At 35.6% G+C, this 27686-nt stretch overlaps 1 protein-coding gene across 3 annotated transcripts in view; it reads right to left on the bottom strand.

Annotated features, from left to right (window-relative positions):
- Positions 1–26991, bottom strand: part of NCAM2 (neural cell adhesion molecule 2) — a 508052-nt gene extending 481061 nt beyond the window's left edge. For all 3 annotated transcript variants that reach the window (XM_073231839.1, XM_037012663.2, XM_037012664.2), the window contains exon 1: positions 26740–26991. Coding sequence is in view for 2 of the 3 variants with exons in the window: in XM_037012663.2 (XP_036868558.1) it covers positions 26740–26791 (52 nt within the window). In the remaining variant the exon portion in view is untranslated. The remainder of the gene's footprint in view (positions 1–26739) is intronic.
- Positions 26992–27686: the final 695 nt, after the last annotated feature.

Below are 27686 nucleotides of genomic sequence, written 5' to 3'. Positions count from 1 at the left end.
CTTATTTCAGAACATTAAATGTGGCTTTAGTTTCCTCGCCAATTCCAGTGCCTGCTCCCACACTGGAAGACCAACTTTAAGAATTGTATGTGATGTAGATTTCATCCACAAAATCAAGATGATCTAGATCACACCAAAGTGGACTATTTGTTGGTTATTACATATTACATAAATTAACCTGCAAGGGTAGTAAAGTCAGAAGGCCAAGGGCTCATTAAGTTCTTAGAATTTGGGAAGTGGTAGGAACAGCAGCAATCACTTCAGAGTGAGAGTGCAGTGAATAAATGGCAGGTGAGGCTGTATTACTAATTAGTTGTGTGACTCTGGGGAATATACAAAAAGTGTCCGTGTCTGTAGATAGCATTAGAGGATTAACATTCTTTTCTATCTTTAAAAATAATTATTGCAGGTTATAAAATAACAGTATAAAATGGCAAATACAAAATTTAAAATGGCAGAAACAATAAATAGCAAAACTAATGATACGTGTTAGTTAACAGGCCTCAAGAGATGTAATATATTTATAAAGCAGTTTTAGCACAAGTTCTATTACCTCTAAGATTAATGTGGAATCAAATGGGAATGCAGATCAGAAAAAAATTTGTCAATGTTTTTAGCAAAGAATAAAGTGCTATACAGTTAAAATATTTCTTAATGTAGGTATTCCTTTTATTCCAGAGAAAATGAAACACTGAAAATGAAAATCTTTCTCTATTCACCTTAATCCTTGTCATTTTTAGATTATTAAATTCATAATTATATTAATATTTTTATTTGTAGCTATTTTGATGAGTTCCTTGTACAACTTACACAGCTTTTAAAATCCACTATATCTTTATATTTCTGCATTATTTAACTTTAAAACATCGGTTGTTGAGTTTAAATGTGTCATCATTTGCCTGACTCATCTGAATACTTTTGAGCCCTTCACAGATGGGAGTAATAAACTCTTCAACTTCTCTCCCTCAACACCACACATTCTGAAAAAAAACGATTTACTAAGAGTCGGTGTTAGAGTATATTTGTGGTAGGAAGAAAGAGAAAGACCCCCCTGAAGACCTCATTCTAATCCCCAGAACCTGTGAATGTTGCCTTTTAGGGCAAAAGAGACTTTGCTGAGATGGGGAGATTATCCTGAGTCATCTACATGTGATCATGAAAACGGCAAAGGTCCTCATAAAGAAAAGGGGAGGCAGTTGATTCAGACCAAGATGTTGCAGAAGACAAGACAGAAGCAGAGAGAGAGGCAGAGAAGTTGAAGATTCTACACTGCTGGTTTTGAATATGGGGAAGGGGCCATGCACCAAGGAAATGCCAATGGCCTTCAAGAGCTGGAAGAGGGAGGGACACAGATTCTCAGTTAGAACCTCTTAAAAGAACACAGTTCTGCTGACATTTTGATTTGATCCCAGTGAGATTCTGACCTTCAAAACAGTAAGATAATAAATCTTACTTATTTTTGTTTAAGGCACAAATTATGTGGTAATTTGTTACAGCAATAATAGGAAACTAATATGGTAGTCATCAAGTAGACAAGTAGCACCTCGTCTTGAAATCAAGAAAAGTCACTTCAAGTTTTTAAGCATTGCTTTTGTGATCTGTACAATGTCTCAGAAGTAGTGGTTATGTTATAAGATTATGCTTAGGTGCAAGTGAGGTAATTATGTCTAATGCTTAGCACAGCGCCTGGGGTAGTAAATGCTCAAGTAACATGACTATTTTCACAGACCTTTTGCCAAATATTCAATATCACTCCCTCCCCTTCATCATCATGAGGATGGGATGTCAAGAAATGGGAGTCAAGGCTGTAGCCAATGGTACACAGAGTCAATCAAGGCTGTGTGCAGTCATGTGGCCAAGAATTTTGATAGACTATTGTGATTGTTGAATTCCAGATTCTTCACTTATCAGTTGGACAGATTTGGACAAGTGATTCACCTTCTCTGAGACTTACTTTCTTAATTGGTAATTTTTATAAAATAAATATTCTTCATAGATTTGCTGCTAGGATTCATTCAAAGTGTCTAACACAACCTGGACACAGTTGTGTTTACATACTGTGAATTTTCTTACCTTCAATTCCTACTCTGTCCTAATGATTTGGATACTCCAAAGTATAGTACATTTATATAGATGAAAATATGGAAGCCCATAGAAATTAAGTCAATGTTGAATTTGAACCCAGGAATTTTGTTGTCAAGCCATGGGCTGTTTTTCACTAAATCACATTTGTCTAGAATATTAACCAATTATCAAAAAAAGTGAAGCAAATCAGGAAACTCATGCTCTTGAATGTTACTTTCACCTCCAGATAAAAATCAAGGAGTTATTGATATGGTTAATACAACTTTAACAGATGGAATTTAAAAATTCCATCAATTTTATATGAAGTTTATTGAAAAGTCGGACTGAAAGTATGGAACAGTTTAAAACAGCAAATAAGATGCCAAGCAAAACTTTAATCTATGAAGACAATTATTTGTTTTCTAATTCTTCAAGTGAAATCTATTGTTAAGTATACATTAAGTACAAATCCACTGTCCTAAGTTCTCCTGCCCCTACATTTGTTTCAAGCTGACAACCTCAAATCGCAGACATAGATTTGGCAGGCATCCCAGCACAGAAAAAAGGATGTATGGATTAAAACTACTTTGCATTCTAGGCACAAACAGCACACTAGCAACATGACAACTAAGAATTTTACATCAGAAAGAATCTACTGTTCTCTGCATTGCATTAAATGCTTGTGATTAAGTCAAAGTATACTTTGACCACTGTCAAAGATTTCATCTGAAAAATATAACAAAGTTTGGGGCAATGTAGAAAGTCAAATAGAAGAAAGGTCTAAATATTTATGTAAAATTGTACTTTTGTTAATAAACAATTTATGCTTTGAAAATTAAAGACGGTGGATTTGTACTTAGGGCTTATGACCTAACCTTTATACAAAAGCTACATTTTACTCATTTTGCTGTAATTCTAAGTCCACACTTCAAGATAGCCAAAGAAGAGCTAATTTTCATTTAAACGAATGCTCTCACAAATTAGCTTCCTCCATACTGAATTTTAATACTAAAAGTAATTTTAAACATCCATGCTTAGGAAAAATATGGATTACATATTCTAATGGTAGGTTACATAATTTAAAATATGTTACTATAACATTAAACACCCACCATGCACACCCACATACACAATCGTTTTGTTTCCCTATGCTCCAACAAAATATTAAGTATAGTCAGGTAGACTCACAGGAAACATTGACTTTCATATAACAATATTAGTATATTACAGATATGCCATACATGCATTATGTATTGCAAAAACATGGAAGATTATTTGGATATTTTGTGTACAAGTTTAATCTGTTCATCTTTCATAAGCCTGCACATTGGATTGCACTATCTCATTTTAATTCAGGTAAGGTAGTCTATGCTGCAGTTGTCTGTCCCTGATTACATGCAGGCTGCACACCAAAGTTGTCTGGCAATAACGATGAGATGCTGCAAAGATTAAGTACAACGACAATAACAAAGTGACCTCAAATATGACTCAAAATCACTTAGACTGAAGGTCCGTTTGGAAAATGTGAATCACTGTGCTTGGTTTTTGCTTAAAAGAGCTGGCCAGGCCTCATTAAAGAATCTAATAAGTAAATATGTTTCACACAACATAAATTTCTGAATTGGATTGTGATTTTCATGTTATTTGTTCAATAACAAGATATAGAATTGGGAGACTTGCATCATTTCTAATGAGAGCCAAAACAACAAATTTGGCATATGAAAAATGTCAAAGTCACAAAAAAGTCTAAAAACTTAAGAAATAAATATAATTAAAAGACAATGGCATCATAAAGAAACTATTCCATATTCAGAAATCACTTTGGTGTATTAAAAATCACTGAAATGACTAAGGAAGTAAGTACATAACACAGGCTGTGCTCTGATTAACTAAAAGGAAATGCGGACAGCTCAAACAATGTGTTCATTTTTTGACCCATTTGACACACCTGCGAGTAAACTCACTATATATGTTAAACTAGAAAAAGTATTTTTATTCATAGTTCTTCCTTTGAGATAAAGCAAGCTTCCTAGAGAGCTACATTGTCATTTTCACATTTGAAGAAGTAATTACAAACCTGGAAGCAGACTAGTCAAATAATATGATGAAATTGTGTTTCACTATTATTTCATGTTTACAAATTATTTCCATCTAGGAGAGTTTGGTTATAATTAGAACATTTTATTGGAGGAGTCTGCTTCAGTGTTTTCTCCAGGGAAGTCTTAAAGTTCCTTGAGGGGAAATGACAGACTTTCACCAATCTCTGTGATCCAATTTACATCACAATGCTTATCAAAATGACTGGTAAACAGTTGATTATCCAAAGATACCTTAAAATAAGTAAATATATAGTGAACTCCCTTTATCTAGCAATGGAAAATACAAAGTCATACTTATCCCATACTGCCTGTGGTCAACTGCCAAATTAGGACTCACTGAGAAAACAAGAAAGAAGTCATGGTTAAACACTGCTATATGCATGAATGTTTGTGTGTCCCCCCTCAAATTCATATTCTGAAATTCTGACCCTCATATTCTGGTATTAGGAAGTAGGGCCTTTGCATGGTGATTAGATTATGAAGGTAGAGCCCTCACTAAGGGAATTGGTGCCCTTATAAAAGAGGCTCCAGTGAGCGTCCTAGAGCCTGCTAAAGTAGGAAGACACTGCAAGAAGATGTCTGTCTATGAGCCAGGAAGCAGGCTCTCATCAGATGCTGAATCTCCTGGCAACCTGATCCTGGATTTCTCGAGATTTCAAGAGAACTTCCCATTCTGAGCATTTACTCTCAAACTTTAAAATGCTTTTTACATGTTCTTCTCTAACCTCTTCCTTTTCTCACAGATCCGAGCAATCTCTAGGTAATTATTCTTCTATTTGCCATTAACATAATGTTAGAAAATGGTCAGCCTGAACCTTGCTTAATTCCAGGCACCATGTCGGCCCCTTTTTTTACCACCATCACCAAGCTTTCAGGATAAATCTATGATACATCAGCACTGCCCAAGTTCTCAATACTCTCACCAAACTTATTTCTTGAATTTAAACTTTTATATGACTCTAGATATAAAACGGCTTAGGTTATTCTTTACCTGTCTCCTGTTATCATTCACAATTCAGTTAAAAACACTGACTATCCTTGAACTTACTTCTATCTTCACATCATTTGCCCAAAGGCATTATCAGCTTGTTCAACACTGTTTGGCCAAGACTTCGCATATACCTGTAGATATGCTTCATGAATCAGTTTCTCTGGACCTACTCTGTCACTGCAAGTACCATCTCACACCTCCAGTATACCCAGTTCATTAGCTCCATCCTACCAATGCTGCATTCTTTGCCCTTGAAGTGTAGCAGTAGTTCCATTATTTTGTTTTCAAAATGTTCCCCCTTTGTGAGAAAATAAACATTTACATAGTAGAATAAACTCCTGGGAAATAAAATATATTGGTTTGATTCCAAGTAAAATTAACACAATTCAGATGCATTACAGACTCTTTATTAAGTGATTTCAGTATTTAAAAAGATAGAAATTAAATTCCACCAGCTAATTACAAAATATTAAGGAAACAGTGGGACATGCTATATCTTGAAAATGTCCCCTCTTATATAAAGGTATTGCTGCTCTTAGAGAGAGGGAATATATTAAAACAGCTTCATTCTTAAATTTTTAAATCCTTTCCCTTTAGAATAAAAGACTGTAAGGGATATTTGGATAAAATATTCAAAACAACTATCTGGCATATTTAAAATAACTTAGAAAAGCACATGAAATTTTGGCCTAAGGCAAAAATTTTTTCTTTCCCTAGTAGGGACTATTTAAGATTTTTTCTACTTAAGTGCAAAAGTTGATTTAGACCAAACCATGCTACTTGCTAGATGTGAATAATTGAACAAATAATTTATCCCTTTAAGATATTTTTCTTTTCATTTGTAAAATCAGGATGTTGATTAAAATAATTTGCAAGTCCTTCTCTTGTAAGCAAATAGTTCAAGTTCCTTTGTTTTTTACAGGAATTCTTGGAAAACATAAAGCCTAACCATCTTCTTTGCTCCAGGGGAGAAGTACCGGAGGAGCAAAAGCAAGGTATCTGACCTGACCGTAGCAGGCACGGCATCATAAAGCAGTTGATACACTGTAGGTGGCAAAACAAAACTGGTCGATTTTCTAGTTCTCCCTGAGTCAGAGACTCATTTTCACTGTGTTGTTACAATCAAATTATCAGCCCTTCATGCACACCTATACAATCAAATTGCATTCACCAGCTGATAACACATTTTGTCACTTATATGGAAATATCACATATTCTTCGTATTATTGCTTTGGGAATAAGTGTATTATTACTGATGCTAGATGTTAAATCCCTTGAGAAATGATCTGGGGCTTGTATTTTTTTTACATTTTTTTTATTACCCATAGGGTTCAATGGCTGCACGATGCAAGGATTTGACAAATAGGAATGAGTGAGCAAAACAGAAGCCCAAATTCTCAAAGATACATTTGTGAGTTTTTCTTTTTATTATTCATCACTCCAAATTCTGTTTTAACACCCTGCTTTAATGTAAAAAATTCTATAATCACTGAGCTATCTAAAAAAAATAAACAAACACTAAACAACAAAGCTTACATCTTTGACTTATATTTATAAATATGAATAAATGGTATTATAGATTAATACAATCTGCAATGCCTTGGGCTCTTTCCAAGGATGGCCAATATGAAAGAGAACTATTAAAACATTTCTGGATATTTTCTAAAAGTAGTATGGTAGTCATTATCTGTTGTTTAAAATGATCTGACTTCAAAAGCCACATAATAAATTAATTTTAATCTTCCTTCTGGATAAATAGTATGGTTTCCTCATTTTATAATAAAATTACACATCCCATCATCTTTTTCTCCTTGACCGAGAAAATTGAATTAAATGTAACTTTAAATAGAATAACATACCTAGTATAGACTTCTATGTCCTTATCTTACCTGTCTCCCATGTTCTTCTTTAGGTTTTTAAGAGTACTGTTTTATTTGTATATATATATATTCCACAATGTAAACACAAATAAATTTTCACATTTGCAGACTACAAATCTTAACACATTCTAAAGTAAATACTTGGGAATATTTTACTTTAAGTCATAGACATTTTTATGATGGTTGACTTCTATTTAACTTTCACTGTGCTCTGTTATTGCTGTTTTGTTTATTTAATTATTTTAAGATATATATATATATTCATATACAAATCATCTGTGACTATTTTGACCTTTTCCTTGTTAAAATTAAAGTGAGAAAAGACTATAAGAGTTTTAACATTTGTTTTATCAGTATGAAACATTAAAAATGATCAACAATAGATTACTCAGAAATTATTAATACTCTATAAAAGACATGAACACAAATGGAGTATTTAAAATAATTGATTTTATTTCAAAATGTACATATGGTACAGAGCAGTCTTTAGACAGAGTAATCAGAATGAATAAAGTATGTAAGTACTAACTAACAGCTGTAGTAACAAAATAATTAAACCAGTATTTATCTGGATAGTGGCATTTGAAAAGTCATTTTGTATTTTATAACTGAAAACAATTTTACTACAGAACATTCAGAGCATGGAAAAAATTGACCTAGTTGAGTAGACAGGACATATACATAATTAACTAAAATATATACAGGAAAATTAACTTCTGTGTTTTTGACTTTTACATTATTCATTATATTCTCAAAAAATTTGTAAGATTATTGAGATGTCAAAGTGTAAATACTCCTTATTAAGTTGCCAAAAATCTATTAAGTTAATATAAATAAAAAAGAAAAACACGAGTTTAATATTTAAATATGTATTTTTAAAGAATTTGGAGGCAACTATGATTATTTATATTTCCACCAAAACTGTTCTGATCAGATGAAAGTATTTATCTTTAAAGACACTAACAGAGTAAATATTTTACAGCATTTATCAGTAAAATATGCTAACTTACAACAGCCCTCACAGATAGATAATTCTCTATTAATTTAACTCAAATCCCCTTTGTTATAGTTTTAAATCTCTGCTTCTACTCTAAATTTAAATAGCAATATGAGAGCATCACTCATTCTTTTCAACAACTGTTTACTGAGCATCTACAATGTACATCACTTAATATAAAACCTTTGTCTATAAACTTGGAATCTGATTTTAGAAGACAAAATTAATTAAATTAAAACACTTAGAATAACCCAGGACTGCATGACATTATAAATGAGCAGTACTAATCTGTGTTCTAGTGGTTTATAAGACACAGAGAAAGGTGGTTTTAATTATTAACAAATGTTTCAAAAATGAAATGGGCTTGAGCTTCATTTTATACAATGAACTGGAATAAATGGAGAGAATTCAAAAATACCATCTTGTGAAGGGTCTACAAATCTACCTCCAGAAAATTATTCTGGAATTTTAAGTGAGGGATCAAATGAATCCTTCTAATTTTTCTAAGCATAATAATCACTATTTGTTCAATTTTCTCTCTTTTGTATTTTCATTTCTTTCTTACATGTCTACATATTGAGTCTTTATCACCTTGCAGCCATCTAAACCTCACTGTCTGTGGCATTCCACTGGGAGAGCTGAGCCCTCCACCCTTTGACAGGCCTCAAGGGTGGAGAAACCAGCAGGTCATTACAGTTTTGATTCTCAAACACACTTTTAAGTAGAACATGACAGAAAGCACAGCCTTGAATGCTGATACTTAACAGTCAAAATCCAGATACTTGAAAGAAAGTATTTCCATAGGAAGTATCCTTTAAAATATCAATAACTAATGACTAAGGTCAGGGAGTTCATAAATGATCCCCAGAAAAAGAAAAGGGCACTGCTGTAAGAATAGTTTCCCAAGCCCTAACATGAGAAGAATGCAACTCTTTGCTGAGAAGGATGAAATGGGATTGGCAAGTGTCTCTTGGAGAGTGACCTTCTCCTTCCTTGTGTTGTAATTCTCAGTGGGATGCAGAAGAAAACTGGTCAGTTTGCCTTACCCTCCCTCCCACCATAATCTCTATGACCACCACTACTAACAGATTTCAAATCAGAATGGACTTTGTCTTTGTTCACCATCTGCAAGCATGGGAAGGACACCAGAATACGCGCTTACAGTAGGAAACAAACACAGGGGTGTCCAGCTGGCCCCAAAGGGCCCAAGTTGTGCTTCTCCCCAAGTCTCAGTGATTCTACTGTGAGGTGGAGGAGAGTAAAGAGCTCCTAAAATTCCTTTATTGTGATGCAACTATTAGAGGAGAGTAAATCGTCACTAATCCACCTTGGCTTGGGAAAGGAGACTTTGAAGGTCACTAAAACTTAAACCAGGAAATACAGCAGCACAGGCTATGTGGGGAACACCACCAACCAGGTCATGGGGGAGGAACTGCTAAGCCATTGAGCAAAACCAAAACTAGTGGAAGTCAAGATGGGCCTTATTCAGTGTGCATCAATCATGCTGGAGAAATGGGCCATGTGGCATGACAGTGGTGGAGGAGGTCACTGAGAGAATGTGACAACCAGCCATCCCTCAAGCTGGTCACAGATAATTGAAAGCTCCTCACCCTGTCTCCTGTTCTTGGAATGTGTGCTCTGCCACTGTTTTCACAATGGAACCATTTTCAAGGATGCAGCCTTGAAAGAGCAATACATTGTTGAGACCATCTAGGCAGTATACATGACTGAACCCAGTTAAGGTTTCTATATAAACTTTTAAGATTCTGGTGGGCAGGTGCATAGATCCACTCACTTGTATTTCAGCAGCCCAGGAGAAGTCTTGTGAGTGTCCTTGCTTATTAAACCTATCACCTATCAAATCTGGAGTGAAGTGCCTCTTTCTTTCATCTCTTCTTGCTCTCTGGGTATTGGAGCCAGTTTGTGAACCACCAACAGCCAGTAGTATAGATACTACCCAAATTCCAGGCAGAACCAAGAGCTACGCTTGAGCTGAATGAGTGGAGCAAAAACAAGAACAATAAGTTTCCACCTACACCCAGACAGGAGTCTGAGTAAGGATTAGGGGAAGAGGAGCAAAGTCCTTGAGAATGGAGGAGAACCCTAAGTCCTTGAGAGAGAGTTAGAACTTCCCACTAGATTTAGGATTTAGATAGTTCTGAGTTGGTTAAGTATATAAACTGAGTATTTCTCATTCTGTCTCAGCTGTGAGCCTTGTACCACAATGGCAAACAGCTAACAAAAAGTAGAGAACCTAGATACCGAAGGTCCAAAATGCTGAACTTATCAGCTGCTGTTTACACTTAGCAAAATGTGGGAAAACTAAACAGAATGTAATCCATGGTGCAGTGATCACATAGCTTTTCAAAACTAATAACTACCTTAAAATAAACACTCTGACATCTTATCTTCCAGACCATTGTTTTTCATAAAGCCAAACTCTCTTTGGAAGCTTTTCAAGGAAATTTGGTCAATAAATTATCAAAAAATATCTAAGTTTCCTTGGCTCCATAATAATGACAGCAATGAGCACATACTATGTGAGTAGAGCCATTATTATCTCCATCTTACAGATAAGAATATTAAAGAATAGAGAAGGAGATTGTTCAAGATTGCTCAGTAAGCAAGTGGCTTAGCAGGATTTAAACTAAAATCTGCCATATGTTAATACTGTGCTCTTATCTATCACACAGCCTCAGGCATGGAAGAATATTATGAAGGCTCAAAGTATTTGCATGCCCACAAACCAAAATAAAAAATTTTCCAAATAAAATTACCAAATATTTTGCTTTGAATCTAAAGGGAATGTAAAAATATTTAGATAGCCCTAAGTAGAGATCTGTGCTCCACTGACTACGGAACAGAGTTGGAAATAAACAGAGATGCTATTTCCTGAAGATATCATTTGGGCCACAGGATCCAAATTTATTTGCAGGAAACCACTATCAACTTGTTCATGGGAAAGAGTTTTGCACAGCACTAAGCAGCCATTGGCCTCAATGCCTGGAACTGCCATGTGCTGGCACAAATCCATCTAGGACCCAACCATTCAGCCAAAACACTTCAACAACCAGCCTCGTGATGTGAATTCTGAACACCTTAGAAACAATTTTGACTGGTGTCACCAAACCATAAGGACTAAAGGAAAATCAAAGAAATCTTTAAAAATTGGAAGATGTTATGACATTTATAGAAAAAGGAAAGCTTCTCTCAAAATAACCTTTTATTTCCATAAAACCATAAGCCAGTCTTTGAAACAGTTAACAGAAACTATCTAATTTGAACACTATTACTTTACTACAAATAAGTGAACTGTGTTGTCTTGAATACCTGCACATACAGAAATGCTTTATATGAAAAACATTACCAACATATCTCACAAAAGCTCTTTACACAAATGAATTTGTTCTCTGTCACCAGAAATAGAAGCAGATTATCTACTTAGTAATCCTCAAAAGGGACATGGCAATCAACCACTGAGATATAAGAGGCTGTGTATCTACAATTTTATGATCCAATACTTACTATAATATTACAAATATATTAAACACTTAGTTTCAGCAGCTTTGAAATACAAAATGTTATAACTCAGTTGTGCAGTGCAATGTAAAAGAGAGTACACCACTGTTAGAAACTCAGCAGCCTTTATCCCTTCAATTACAAACTGAGGAAAATGAAAATGAAGAATTCAAGCATGCGTATGCATTTCACATAGCCTCTGAGCTGGAACCAAAGCATCCATGCTCCAAATGCTGATTTTATCTATATTCAGGGAATATGTTTTGATGGAAAACATCATAAATTATGAATGCTTATGTTCTGGGAGTTTGTTTTAAAAAATAAGGTGGGAAAGCTGTTTAGCTGTTCACTTTGTGTAACAGAGAGACAACAGATATTGTTTTGTATTCTTGAGAAATTAAACACTAGCTAATTAGTCTTCAGTTATATAAAGTGTGAATAATAAGTACAATGTTTTATCATAGAGTACATTTTCTTCTTAGAGGCAAAAAGCAGCAAAAAACAAATCCATTTAAAATATTCATGAATTTCAGCACTAATAAAAGTAATGGAACAAATATTGCAAACATTTTAACACAGCATGGAATGATGGAATAGCTTTCTAAAGTTTTATATATATATGTATATGAGTGTGTGTACACACATACACAAAATATATATTTTAAAACTTTATATGTAACTTTACATATTTTGCCTTTCAGAAAAAAACATGCTGTTGGTGAGGACACCTGTCATAGAAAACAAAGAAATAAAGCGGAATGGCCATCTATGAAACAGTAATTACAGAGCAGGTACATAGTTTTATACCCTAAGCATATATCCATCTCTATCCTGCCTTTTAATTCACAGTGTAGTCTCAGGAAGAAACCACCCAGAAGTTAGGAACTGGTAGAGTTCACATCTTGTTCTAGTCCTGCATTAGATTAGAACCCTGATCAGTGAATCTACTCATTTCAATATTTAACCTCTTTCCACTGTTAATTTCAAACCAACAGTCAGTTTCAACTTCTCCCTCTACAGAAGACTGAATTTGCAAAAAGATCTCTTCCAACATCTTGTGGCAGATTCTTTCAACTACCTACCACAAAATATTTCTAGAATGGCCCTCATTTTTCCTTACTAAATTAACACTCAATTTGAATGACCAATCACAAGCTTCAAGGGAGGCAGTTCTCCCCAGGAGCAACAGGAAGGAGTTGATTAGTCAAAGGATATCATGGTAGTGTCATTCTCCTCACCAGTGATTGGCTTAGGGGAGTTCATATGACACAATTCAAGCCAATTAGAATTAAGGGAAGTCTGGAGGATGAACTATGAGGACTTTTCTTTTATTACTATTTTCTTTTATTAAGGTATGATTGATAAACACTCTTATGAAGGTTTCACATGAAAAAACAATGTGGTTACTACATTTACCCGTATTATCAAGTCCCCACCCATATCCCAATAGTCACTGTCCATCAGTGTAGCAAGTTGCCAGAGATCCAATATGTCCCTTCTCTGTGATACGCTGTTCTCCCCATGATCCCCCACACCATGTGTACTAAACATAATACCCTTCAGTCCCCTTCTCTCCCCCTCCCCAACTGCCCTCCCACATCCCTCCCCTTTGGTAACCACTTGTCCCTTCTTGGAGTCTGTGAGTCTGCTGCTGTTTTGTTTCTTCAGTTTTTTCACTGTTGTTATACTCCACAAATGAGGGAAATCATTTGGCACCTGTCTTTTTCTACCTGGCTTGTTTCACTGAGCATAATATCCTCCAGCTCCATCCATGTTGTTGCAAATGGTAGGATTTGTTTCTTTCTTATGGCTGAATAGTATTCCATTGTGTATATGTACCACACCTTCTTTATCCAGTCATCTACTGATGGACACTTAGGTTGCTTCCATATCTTGGCTATTGTAAATAGTGCTGCAATAAACATAGGGGTGCATATGTCTTTTTGAATCTGAGAAGTTGTATTCTTTGGGTAAATTCCAAAGAGTGAGATTCCCGGTTCAAATGGTATTTCTATTTTTAGTTTTTTGAGGAACCTCCATATTGCTTTCCACAATGGTTGAACTAGCTTACATTTCCACCAGCGGTGCAGGAGGGTTCCCCTTTCTCCGCATCCTCACCAGCATTTGTTGTTCTTAGTCTTTTGGATGCTGGCCATCCTTACTGGTGTGAGGTGATATCTGATTGTGGTTTTAATTTACATTTCCCTGATGATTAGTGATGTGGAGCATTTTTTCATGTGTCTGTTGGACATCTGAATTTCTTCTTTGGAGAACTGTCTCTTCATATCTTCTGCCCATTTGTTATTCAGGTTATTTGCTTTAGGGTGCTGAGGTGCGTAAGTTCTTTATATATTTTATATGTTAATTTTCCTTTATTTTTAAAATGAGCCCAGTGAAAGAAATATTTATTTATCTTCCCTAACTTCAGATTTTATTGCTTAAGAATGTGATATATGAAACTGTTGCAGCTATGTTCCTTCCATGAAGCCAGGGAAAAACTGCCAAAACTGATACAAAAACATGAAATCTAAACCTGCCTCCAGATGGCTTCTTGTATTGTATAATAGATTTTTATTTTAAGTCATTTTAAAGTTATTTTTCTCTTCCTTGCCCCTAAAAGCATGCTAAACTGATGCAATTTCATTATGAAAGCATTCAGTAAGTCAACCACAGCTGATAACTTACTGAATTATTAATTATCACAGTGTTTCACAATGACAGAAGCCATTTAAAAACATAGCTTATATTTAAATATTAATGTCATATAGTCCTTAAAGAATTATACTAACCTGAACAATCAAACTGCCCAACTTTGCAAATACCCTGAACCCAGTATCTCTGAATCCTGTTGGTTCTCCTTGCTCATTAATCTTTTAGACCACTAAAAGACTTACTTGTTTACTAATTGGTAGTCATTCACCCCAGTCTGTCCATTCAAAAGAAATAGTCAAAAAGAATAATAAAAACCTGAAAACAGAGCTACTTCTAATATTTCCTTTCTCCCATCGCCAAAAAAAAACCACATGCTTTAGTTAGAGGTAAGAGTAATTTTAAAACCAAATATTAACTGAATTTAAATTTCAAGTCCTTTAGTCATTAGATCCTACTTAATTTTTATGAAATTCAGTTTCCTTATCTGTAAAATAATAGTCCAGGACCACTCTATATATATTGTGAATATAAAAATGAGGTGATCTATGTGAAAGTACTCTGCAGGGTCACTGACAGATTTTCTTCTGAAAAAGATTCTCTTCCTTGCCAAACTGTAACCAGGCTCTGCTGAGCTCTCATCTCAACTTGGCCTCAACCTCAGCCTATAAATATTCTAACAAAACACTAACAGTTTTTAACATCTCAAGACTGCTTCCCTAAGATGACTATAAACCCCCCATAAAGTGCCTGCCTGAGAAAACCCAAGGCTGCCAAAAGAATTTACTGCTTCTTCCAGCCAGCACCTAAAGATAGGGCCCCTGTCTCCCAGCCTCCAGTGACAGGGTTGGAGCTTAACTTCAATAATTCCCAGTTAACAAACCCAGATGAATTTCACAGGGACTGAATCCCCACCTTCCTGCTTTTTGTGATTTTTCACTTCTCTGACTCTACTGAGCTCCTACTCAGCCTCCTCCCCATTTCCTCCCTCTCCCTTTAAAATGTCCAGTCACCTATGTACAAATAGGAGTTCAGTCCACTGAATATAGTAATATACCATATTACCAATATAATATATTACTGATTAAAATCTGTCCTTACCCCTTTAACTGGTATCAGGTTTTAATTTCAGTACTTCCTCATTCAATTAATTCACCAAATACTTACAAATAGACACTGTAGATTGAGGAAACCTATCCTGCTTCATTGGGCAGTTCCCCCTCCCCTCACATACATGTAACACCAGACTTTATCCCAGTTTTTCAAAGTCTGAACCCACCACCCACTTTCCCACTCTTTTAGCTGATGAATTATCCTCCTTGAAATAAAACAGTGATTGATCTTTGCTATTAGTATTTGCCATCCTTTCTCAGTCTCAGATCGCTGCAGGTATTTCTGCTCAGTGATTAGAATTAGTAGTGTCACGATTAGTAAAAGGCACTCACATTTATTAGGACAACTTCTCTTCTCCCACCACAACTCAATCCACACATATCACCTGAGACATGGAAACTTCTCAATGAGGTATAGGAGTGAGAGGAGGCCAAACAGGAAGAGACAAGTGAAAGTTAACTCAGAAATAAGTCCCCTTCTCCACCTTAGTCAGTAAGGTTAACCTTTGATTTTCCAAGCAAGAAGGAGACACATTGTTAAAGAAGTCATCATTCACCAATCTCTGTATTAATGCAAAGTGTAGGAAGGAAGGTATTTTTAGTAAAATGTTTACTTACAGTAGAACTAAAACAGGAACTTGAAAGAGAAAATATATTAGCAATTTAGGGTATTTCATAATTGTCAGGATCTGCACTGTTATTTTAATATCCTAAGAATATTAAGGTTGAATACCTCATATTCATTGTGGATATGCCTGTGAAAGTCAGTATAAGCATAAAGGATGGCACAATATCATTTAATAACCTATGTTGGGTTTTGTTTCTAAATTGCAGACCACATGTGGTCCACAGAAGTAAAACACATTAACTGGGGCCTATGAGGGGGCTTTGAAATAAAATGACTCAGGTAGATAACCAATTAAAGTGATTATAAATTATGTGAAAATTTAGGGAGAAAAATTAAAGTAAAAATGGATGAATTAGAAGCAGTATTATTATCTTTAGTTGTAAACTGTTTTTCAAATTTAAAGTGGCATACACAATACTGGTGATATTAGTGGATAAATGGTAGGCAGACAAATAAATAGGTGATAAAAATATTCTAGAGTATCTGAAAATGTATTCTGTTCAGTTAACTCAAATACTTTTATCACTAAAGTCAGACTTAGAGAATACCATACAATTATGACAAAACATGGCTACAAAACAAGAGAATTTTTTGAGATTAAATTGAATTTCATTTTTTAAAAAAGAGACAAAATCAAAGTGCCTATGGAAAAAATAAGGTAAAACAAATATTCTCTTACTTGTCTTTCTATACATTCAGTTTAGAATTGGTGTTCAATAATCATTGATTGAATAATCAACTTTTAATTAGCCACAGGGGATTATCTTGGTTTTGAGGACTTTAAATCCCACCTCTATTGACATATCAGACATTTACTATTGACAATATCTAATCTCTTTAATTATCAACATATTGTATCTCTCTCATTTATTTCTGTATTTATTGAAGACTGAAATCTCAACTACATAACTATATTCTGTGCCTCATATAAGTCTTCAAAAGAACAAATATTATAGCAAGGTTTAAAGTTTGGTTTATTCCAAGTCTATTTCATTTTCAGTATAAGAAATAAGACAGGTCATCTTTGCTATTCCTCCTGAAATAAATAATCACTGTGACTTGATTATTTTATAAATATGTACATATTTAATGAGGGCCCATCAAATGCACAATGATATAAACAAAAATTTTAAAATAAATACTCAAATTGATATGTAGTATATTCCCAACAAACCAAATCATTATACAAAGTCAAGAGTAAATATATTTTTAAATAGTCAGTCATTTTGTTTTACTCCTGCTAGGTAATATTTAAATAATCATTGGGCACATATTTGCTAAGCATCTATCTGTCTCAGTAATATATATGTTAATATACAGAGAACCCTCTAACCTAGTGTATTTCATGTGAAGCTGCCATGGAAAGACTTTCTTGCCCTCATGGAGTTCACATGGAAGGTCACAGCAGAGTACGGTGAAGTTCGACATGCAGAAGTCAGGTATATTACCCTCTTTGACTGACTCTCCAAATGCCTTGCACATTGACTAATAGATAATAGGCAATTAATGAAAGAAAGAAAGGTATCTTCAGTGATGAGGTGATTTAGCTCAGTCCTGAAGAAAAATAACAGCGATTTCCTAGACAAAGAAAGTCAGGAAAAGTGTAAAATCTTGGGCTATGTAGACACAGGGTCCAAGTCTGGGAATTCCAGGAATGGTGCAATAATGTTTGGTGTACATAGGAACAGACACGAGGTTGAGGAAAACAGCATTGTGCAAATGAATAAAAGGTAAGTCATAACAGTTCTATATCAGGAATGTCCAAATAATTCAAATGAAAGGCAGACCTCTAATTAAAATTAACAGCATGTGTCTAATAAACACAGTCCAAAAGTGACTTTGAAGAAAATGGTGATATAAAGTATGTACTGTAGTACAAAGTTATTTCTGAGAATTACTCCATGGATATGAGAAAAACATAGTTAATAGTAAAAGCAGAAACACTATAATAAGAAAATGTGCTGTATTCTAAAGTAAAATATTTATATCAAGTCCTAGGTCTACCATTTTTTTGTGTCTTCCTTCTTAGGCAAGTAATTACACCTCTTTGAGATTCGTTTTCCTCTTTTCTAAATCAGGAATAATATCTACCTTTCAGGATAATTGTGGAACTTTAAGTAGGTAAATTAAGTTCACTAAAAAGTTTTTGTCAATTACTATGTCTCAGTGTACAATACATTCATTTTAAAACACTATATTTTATACTGTAACTCTAATACTCTGAAAATTCAAATAATTTAACCTTATTTGAAGCATTAGTATATAATCTATAGATTAGGTACTGTGATGCCTGCTACTCTATGGTAAAGAATATGAAAAAGGAGTGAATAGGATGGAAAATTTACCTAATTTCAGTTGGTTTTAAGTTGTAAGTGGTTTATCTAAGTAAACAAATTAAAAAAATCAAAAACAGGTAAGAATTGGCCAGACTTCAACAAAGATACACAATACTTAATGTTATATTTTAACCTTCACATAATGCGTGTTTAACATTTCTTTCATGGAGAACACAAAGTTTTCACTATAATATAAAGAGCAAGTGCTCTGCTCAGACAATATGTTCAATATTTCTGACTGGTAGATAATAATAAATAGAGAGGAATTAAGTACGGCAATAAATATAAAAATAATTGGAAAGACTACAATTATAGTTACTAGAAAACTAATTGGAATGGACAAGTTACAGTAATAGAAATACTGTCCACAAACCATCTTACTAATACTTAGAACAAAGTACAACTGTGCTTATTTTCTTAAATTGGGGCTTACTGTATACTATAATAGGTCTTATACTATATAATAGGTCTTAGCTAAATTACATTGCCTTATTTTATTAGTAGTGACATGTGTTTCTGCTCTAGCATCGTATTTGCATCACTGAAATACTCTAGTATCTACAAAATTGTGCAGTAAAAATATATGATGGCTTATGAGAAAAGACAAGATTAAAGGTCAGAACATTGAAAAACCTACAGAAATGTGTGATCAAATGCTAACAAAAACCATAGCATTCTTAATTAAAATACTAGCATAATTGAATCTCTACTGGTTATTTGTACCTATCTTTTGCATCTTCTTTCAAGATGCAAGGCCTGAAGGGCATTAACTTTAAAATGAAAACTTATGATCCAGGGTGTAGCCTTTAAAAAATAAAAAACAAACAAACAAACAAAAAAGTAAACAGCAAGCATATCATATTAATACAGAAAAAAGTGACTTCCCAGTTTCTTCAGCAACTCTCTCAAAATTGCCGGATAATATAACATGGTGGAAAACAAGATACTTTTTAAAACTAAACAAACACTTGCAATAAAGGAAGCTACTTGAGTTGATTGTTTTCATGTTTTTCTTAACATCTTCATAGATTGCTAAGGCTTTCTCTTATGTAATTATGAGATTGTTCTTAATTACCTAAAAATTAATGAGCTAAAGAAATCTTACATGGATCCACACAATTCTTGTATCATATCCCTTTTTACCAATAGTTATAAGGTAACATTCATCAAAGAAACACACACTGAAGCAGAAAAGACTGAACTGTATTTTAAATCAATTTGGTGTTTCTTAGCTATAAATTTGGATGTCAGCAATAGAACATACTTATGAGCTCTAAGCAAATGAGACACTCTCGAGCTCAAAACATCATCTATCAAACGTGATTTTTATCAGGATTAAATGAGATAAGTGAAAATTCCCAGCACAGTTCCCTGGCATAGAGTAGGTACTCAAAAGTATTAGCTTCTTCAGATACAAATAGGAAATTTTTCAACTCTACATATTCAATATCAAATTTACTTTTTGTTTTGTTTTTAGTTCAGTTTAGCTTTTTTGGTGTCTTTTTTGTTTCTCTTTTCTTTTTTTTTTTTGTCATGTTTTGTTTTTAGTTACAACATTAAAAAAATTACAGATAAACAGAGAAAATGAAGTGAATACATAACAAAAGCAGATTTAACCTACATGCTTCTGAGATTTTACCTAAAATTCCAAACATATACTAAATAATATTAGACATAAACAATGGTGGAAGAATAAGATAAACATCTAAGTTAAGTGGAGAAAGATTCTGAAGAAATGACAAAGATCAACAGTCTGCCTTTCCAAATTTATTGACGACATTTCTATCTAGATGTTCCACAGATATAACAATGTATCATTATAGAAAATAACAAACAATAAAAAAAAATAAAAACAAAACCAAGAAAAAAACCAACTCTTACCTAAACTAAATGATTTTCTTTTTTATTTTCCTATGTCTATTAAGATAACCATTCTTTCTGTCAAATTGGCTTAAAAGTTCAAAAGCCTCCTTCTTCCCCATTTCCTAAACTGAATGTGTTGTTAAGATCCATTAATTCTTCCACAAAAACATGTTTCTTGCCTACTTCTTTCTTCATTTTCCTCTGGCCTACCCCACACATGGCCAGTAGACTTAAAAACAAATCAAGACTTTAATCATTCCTGATTAAATGGCACCCACAAACAATGGCTTCCAAAGATCTACACAGGAGTCCAACTTAGCTTAACCTCAAGGCCTTTTTGTCTTCCAGTCTCACCGATATTTCCAAAATTGAGTCCAACAGTTCACATTTCAAAACCCTTAACTTAATTTGGATTATTTCTGTCCTTTGACCATTGCCTCCTTTCCTTACTCGCTCACCCATGTTTTCAATCCTTGTATTATTTTCTCCACTTACTCTCACCACGTAGAAGCCCCTTCTGCTTCAGTGAGTGGCAAGGTGGTGTCCTAGTGCACAGGCAAGTCTTTGTAAGATGCCCTAAATTCAAATGTTCGTTTCCTAGCTTTGTTTTAAATTTTCTATGCCTCATAGCCCTCAAGTGTGAAAGGGGAATAAAATAATATGATAATTAGAGCATTGTTGGTACTTATAGTAGAGTTTGGCAGATAGTAAACACTCAGCACGTTTTAGCTGTTTCTAGGTGCTGAGTTCCTAGGAACTTATTTAGACCACTTAATTTTTAATTAATTATATGATCTCTTTTGTCATCTTGTAACAATTTGTTGAGCAACATATTGATCTCTCATATACTTACCTGTTTTTTTAATTTCTATTTTTTGTTTTCTCAACTATCAATGTTGAATTCTATGTTCTACCCACCCCACACATGCAAATTTTCAAACAAATACGTTAATACGTTAAAAAATAGGCACTGAACTAGAAGTGATAAAAGCTAACCCTAAATCTAGACAACTATTAACTATAACTGATACAAGCAAATCATATGGTTTCTCAGTACTTCAATTTCTTCATCCATAAAATAAAGTTAATAGTCCCTTGGAATATTGATGATCATTAATTATAAGGTGGTCAAAAGCACTTTGAACACCTGTTCTATACTGTTATAAGATGCTGGCATTATATTCATATTAAGGCCTGAACAAGTATTTGTTACCTGATTAACTGACAAAATAACACAGAATTTAAGTTATTAGCATTGCTTTAGGCTGAAGTGTTCAATTTTTTTTTTAAATCACTGCAGAAGTTTGGTGTTTGGAGAACTGAAAAAGTTTAAAGATCAGAGCTCTAGTTATTAACCCTTTTACTTTCCTACTTGACCTTTATTAAGTAGTTAATCTTATATACCCATGCTAAGCATCTTGGTGACTAATAGCAGCCTAATGTTGGCTCACAGAAGGGATTCACGATACAAAAAAGAAACCCATTCCTCAGGACCTTGTATTGCCATCTGCTGGAAAATTGTGAAAATAAATAAGTATTCTATCACCATGACTATGAGAGGTGCCCCCTGAAGTTGTCTGTCATACAACCTGTGCAGCCATTCTCAGAATGCTGCCTAAAAAGGTGTTTGAGACACCATAGGCAATTAATGTTTGATGAATGAATAAATGAATATGCCACCCTTATCAATGAGTTAGATTATCTCTGCCCCCTCAATATTTTTTTATAATCATGGAACAGCTTATGATAATTTTAAAAAATTGAATGAATGAGATTTTTTAAACCACAGACTGATTTATCTATATGCATATTATACCAAAAAATATAAACAATGTCTAGAATAATACAGCTTACATTTACATGTCTGCACATATCTATTATCACAATTGATCCTCATGGCGGTACAGCAAAGACAACTAACCAGATATGTTTATATCTTATTTCAAAAAAAAAATTATAGTTCTGAGAGTTTAAGTTGCCTCTTCAAAGTCAAGAGACTCTTAATGTTCAAGGTCTTCTGATTTCAAATCCAGTGTTCTTTTTCCTTCCTTGCTAGTTTTGGCAACAAAAAAAACCAAAATCCTATTTTATTCAGTCAAATCTGATTCATTACACCATAGCTTCCTAAAATGTCCTATAATATAGGATAAATTGTTAGTGGTACAAGTGAATATGTGAAACTAGGAAGTACACTGATAGCTACTTGGGATCACCATTATTATTATCATTGTAAATAGTTAAAAGTTATTAAAATATTTAAGAGTGCCATATAAAAGCACTTTTATTGGCTGAACAATTAAAAATACCTTGGCTCTATGAAGTCCAGGAATATTACATTTAATAAAAGCATTAATGCACTGGTTACATCTTCAAGTGTTCTCATAATCATATAATTTGTAAAATTAAAACTAATTTAGAATCCCCTTAATAGGGCTATCTTTAATATAATTAGGATAGTATAAAGGGTGCAAGGAAATGAGAATCTAAGTAAATAAAACTTGAAAAATAATGATATTCCTTTTATAAGAATATTAAAACTAGTAAATTAGTTTTGCATATATCAACACCCAGAGGATTAATTTTATTTTGGTCCCAAAAACAAAAGCAATTCAGATCCATTCTACTATTTATTAAGCACTCTCGTCATGCTCTCACAAGTCCACTGCTATGAGAGATGACCTGAAAACAGATAAATTAAAATTATTTCCCAAATGTCAAAAGCAGAGAAAGCAGCAGGACTAGCTCCAGGGCCGTCAGATTGACAACCCTGTTTCCATTCCCATTGCTCTCTCACAAGGAAACAGACAAAAACAAATTACACTGTTCAGCTTGGTTACTACCTCAACTTCTGTATGTAACTCATTTCTCAGTTCCATTACAAACTAGTTCTATGTTTGAAAGAAAGCCATTTATTAAATTTTATTAAGTTTGACTTTCTTGTACTGTCTTTTGTTCCATTAATTGCTTCTCTAATAAGACATTACCTCTGGGAGAACATTAGCCCCCCTGTGTCATTGAAAAGAATCATTGGACACTCGGGACCCACCAACTTCTCTTCTTGCTCTGTGGGCACCAATTCAGCATCAGAAATTAAAGTGACCAAATGCTTTGTTTAACTCCTTTGGCAGAAAGCAGGGAAGGAAATTCTCTGGGTTATTCTTTGATAGTAACAGTATTAATTTGCACAGCCTATCTATTTCTAAGTGAAATGAATATAGAGTCTATTCAACAGAAACATTGCAAAAGAGGTTAACATCAAAGAATTAGAGCAGGGAGACAGAAAAAGGATATGAGAGGAGCTGTAACCGTGTTAACAGCTTACAAGGAAGACAGGTTTGTGAAGACCTTCCTTGGACCTGAAACTAGTAAACACCCACACACCTGCACTTTATTTTTGGAAGGTACACTTCTCTAATGAACATGACTTACTAACACTTCACCAGAAAGAGTAAATGTGAACAAGTACCTGTAAGTTGAATGAATTAATTGGACAATTCACTCCATATCCCCATGATTTTGGCTTAGTAAGTGTTCTGTGTATGGTTGAACTGGATTGCAAGAGAGGTGAATAGCTCTATTTTTACCTTACATTTCCATACAACAATACTTCTATATTATATATGTGAACATCCAGTAATAGTATTTATTAATCATAGTTGAGTAATTTTTAAAGAAGAAAGTGATTTTAGAAATTTAAAAAGCTTCAGGTAAGCAACCCATATTTACTACAACTTGGGAATATAAAATTGCATAGATCTAAACAACAAACGCACTGGGAATCACAGATTCAAGTGATCACTTGAGATTTATCATGACAGAGGCTATAACCAAATTTTGAAGACAAAGGAAAAATAATCGCAGAAGTTAGAGTTACAGAACCTCCTTTCCTTTGACAACTAAATTCAGACTCGTCAATTAAGTCCCAATCTTACTTCATTAGATACTAATCTTACAGTGGAAATGAGAGGCTCTTAAAGGAGCATTTCTGCTACAATAAAAAGGCTCTCACTACAGAGAACAATAACCTTGTGTTGAAAGTTAGAACTATTAGGCCTTGTTAGCTAATTACGGTATTGGCATCCACTTAGGTTAGTCAGTTTTTCATTTCTGTCATTTTCTCCTATTCAACTGCTGCAGTTCAAAACGTTTTGACTACTTAAAAGGGAATGCATCATCGATGCCTTCCCCAGTCTAACTGCACACTGCTTTCCAAAGCAATAGCTTCAATCATGCTTCGTAAAATCCCCTGCAAGTATATTGTGGGACACATAAATCAGCAAGCTAGGATTTTAGTATTCCAGAGGCAAGCCCCTGGATCATTGACTGGAGGTTTTCTGTGGCCCCATTTATAAAAGAATAAACAAAATTATGAGTTACACAAGATACATTTTTAAAAAATTGCTCCAGCCATGTGTCTGATAGTTGCTGCTGCATCCTTAATTGGAGAACAAAACACTAGCATAGAATTGGACACAGGATCAGGATTGCTGTTTCCGAGCATCTCCGACTTCATTAAGACATGGCCCAGAAGTATTATATATTCCATTTGACAAAAGCTAAGTCTACCTGATATGCATCTATGCCTCTATGAGTGCCATGCATTTTTAAATTGCACTCCATAGAGCGCCTTTAGAATGATATTCTCCTCCTTCCCTGTTTTGTTACAGTGAAGATGGGCTCCCCTTCAGGCATGCTTCAGTCTTAAAGCCCCTCTGTGTAATTACCCTGCATTCTTAGTTACAAATTAGGTGAATCACAATTTCAGATATATTACAGACATAGACCAAATTATATGTGTCTGTGTGTATGATTTAAACATCCCTAGATTTCCCTTATATCCCCCAAATTCCAACATGTTAGACACATTAATGTCTACAATGGTAAATTCAGATTCACTACTGAAACATTTTTCTTCTCCAAACCAGTCACAGTGTAATCATAAGTTTGCATAAACTTGCTTCCTATTAAGCCCCCATGTTGCTCCACACTATCTACACTTGGTCACTTGCAGTGGTATTTGAACTGCAGTTTTCAGGAACTGCTTCTTAGTATTCAAAAATACCTGACCACATTGTAAAAGAACAGTTAAACATAATCAGCAGCTCTGCAAAAATTAAAATAGCATACATGTAGGGAATAAAGTGTATGTTGATCTCTGCTATAATAGCAATTAAATTAACTGACAGGGAATAGTGGCTTCAGATGGCCATATCTGCAATTTTGCTCTGACTGAAATTTTGCATACTCTATGTTATTAAGGGAAAATGAACAGTATCTTACCAAGACACTTTACAAACTATAGCAACATCCAGGGTTTGCTTTCTGAACATAAAATCTGCATCCAATCATGTTTCACAAGCCACTAACACTACAGCTTTAGAGAGGAGAAGGGCAGAGAAAGGAAAGCTTCATATCCAAAATGTCAAGCCCTGCTGAAGAATGATAGAAGGACCCAGTGAGTGTGGAAAGAGAAGAAACAACCATTTCTGGACTTAAAATGGAGTTCTACCACCCCCTGCTGGACCAAATGGGCAACACAGAGGAGGCAAAAAAGGTTAGAATTGAATATAGTGGAGATATTTTAACTAGTCTTGTAATTTATTTTTTTTCTCAAAAAAAATTCATCCTACACTAATAATATAACATTCTCTGTTATTAAAACACGTCACAGAATCACTGCCATTTTCTTCTTCTTTCACCAATGCATGTTTCAGCATTTTTTTTTTTTGTCCCCAATTAAATGTCCAAACTTATCTGGACAGTTGAAAATGCCTCCATTTATTATAAATATATTTTATGTGAATGAAGTATCTAAACAAAGCAAGATAAATTCACATCTATACAGATAAACAGAGGTAGCTTCCACAAATTCTCCCAGTTTATTCTAGTAAACTAATAATTTTTTTAAGAGATAATAATCCCACCAGTTCTGCAAAAACTAAACACCCCTTACAGGTATAAATTACCAGCTGATGTTATAAAAATTTTCAACCCTGATGTATTAAGGGGGGGCGGGGAGTTGAAAATGAATGACTGCAACACATCCCTAGTTTTATCCATTTGCTTTCTTACACACAATATCCATGGCCCCCCTCTTGGTTTCCAATAGAAATAAACCATCATCGTTCACTTAATAGTCAGAAAAAAAGGGGTCTTGGAAAAAAAAGAGTCTCTAGGAATTGAATTTTTTTGCACGCAACAGAGATATTTCACAAACGAGTTCAATACTGATAGTTTTTGCTGCTTCTGTAAAACACCATCGTACCCCTTTCCTTCCATAATCTCAGATATTTAACATTCTCATCCAATTTTTGATGATAAAAATCAGAAAAAACCAAGATCTCAGAAAAAGAAGCAGTTTGCCTCGATCTCCTGCTTACCAATGCCCATCTCCAATTCTGTATTTTGTATTATTTAAGGGTCTCCACAGAACAAATAACAATTTTGAAGCGGCAGCTAAAAGAATGGGGCGAAAATAGTAATAACAACAATAACTGTAACTTTAGTTCTTTCATTTAATTCTTCTTGTGCCTCCCTCTGCCTCTTTTGGATGGGTGGAAGGGGGAGGGAAAGTAAATGCAATAAAGCACCACACTCCTACCTTGCCCGCTACTGACAAGCAACCCGAGCAGGTAGAAGGAGAGGAGGCTCATGTTCAGGACGTGACACTGGTGGACAGTTCCAAAGTTATTGAGTCCAGCCCTGGAGAGAGAACCTTCCGCTGCCACGGCCGCCTGTGCTAGCGCCGCTGCCGCTCCGGGTGCCCCAGCCGCCCGCAGCCCGCGCGCTCCTCCTCGCAAAGTGACTGTAAGCTCCGCTCCTTGCCGCACTATATCCAGGCGGCGGCGGCGGCGGCGGCACTAGCCGCCGCGGCGGCAGCAGGGCCGGGCGGGAAGGGAGGGGGCGGGGGCGGGGGCGCGGGCGCGGAGAGGGGCGGCGCGGCGTAGCAGAGGCGTATCCCTCCGCGCCGCACGGCGGCCACTTCCCTCGGAAAGCGCGGCCCCAGGATTCGTCCGCAGTCGAGCTCGGAGACGTGGGTTCGGCTCCCGACGCCTACGGCCCGCGGGGCCGCCGCGGTCTGGCTGGCACTAGCCCGTGTGCGAGCGGCGGCGGTGGCTCGGCCTGACGGCGATCCGCGCGCGGACAGGAGCCCCGAGCCGAGGGGGAGGGGCGGGAGGGCAGTCTCGGCTCCGGCGACGCCGCCGGCCGGGGCGCGGAGGCGGGCGGCTGGGGCTGCGGCAGCTGAGGCGGTGCGGACCCCGCGCTCCGGGCGCGCCCGCTGTAGCAGGAGCCGGGGAGCTGGGCGCGTGGCGTCTGCTGCAGCTCGCCTCCAAGGGCGTGGGGGGGGGGAGGATTCTCTGCGACTCTCCCTCCCTCGCGCTCGAGTCTTCGGCAGGCTGCCCCCTTCCCACGCTCCCCGCGCCTCCGCGGCAGGACGGAAGCAGTTGTCCTCTAGTGTCTACCGTGCCTGTGGCCTCGGGCTCTAGACGGAAAGATGTGCTCGGGGTTTCTAATCCAGGCCGACCCGCCGCTGTTGAGAACAGGTAG

This window comes from Manis javanica, chromosome 3 (assembly GCF_040802235.1).
Source record: "Manis javanica isolate MJ-LG chromosome 3, MJ_LKY, whole genome shotgun sequence".
Taxonomy (NCBI): domain Eukaryota; kingdom Metazoa; phylum Chordata; class Mammalia; order Pholidota; family Manidae; genus Manis; species Manis javanica.
Note: the sequence above shows the minus strand (reverse complement) of the source record. Positions and strands in the feature narration are given on the sequence as shown.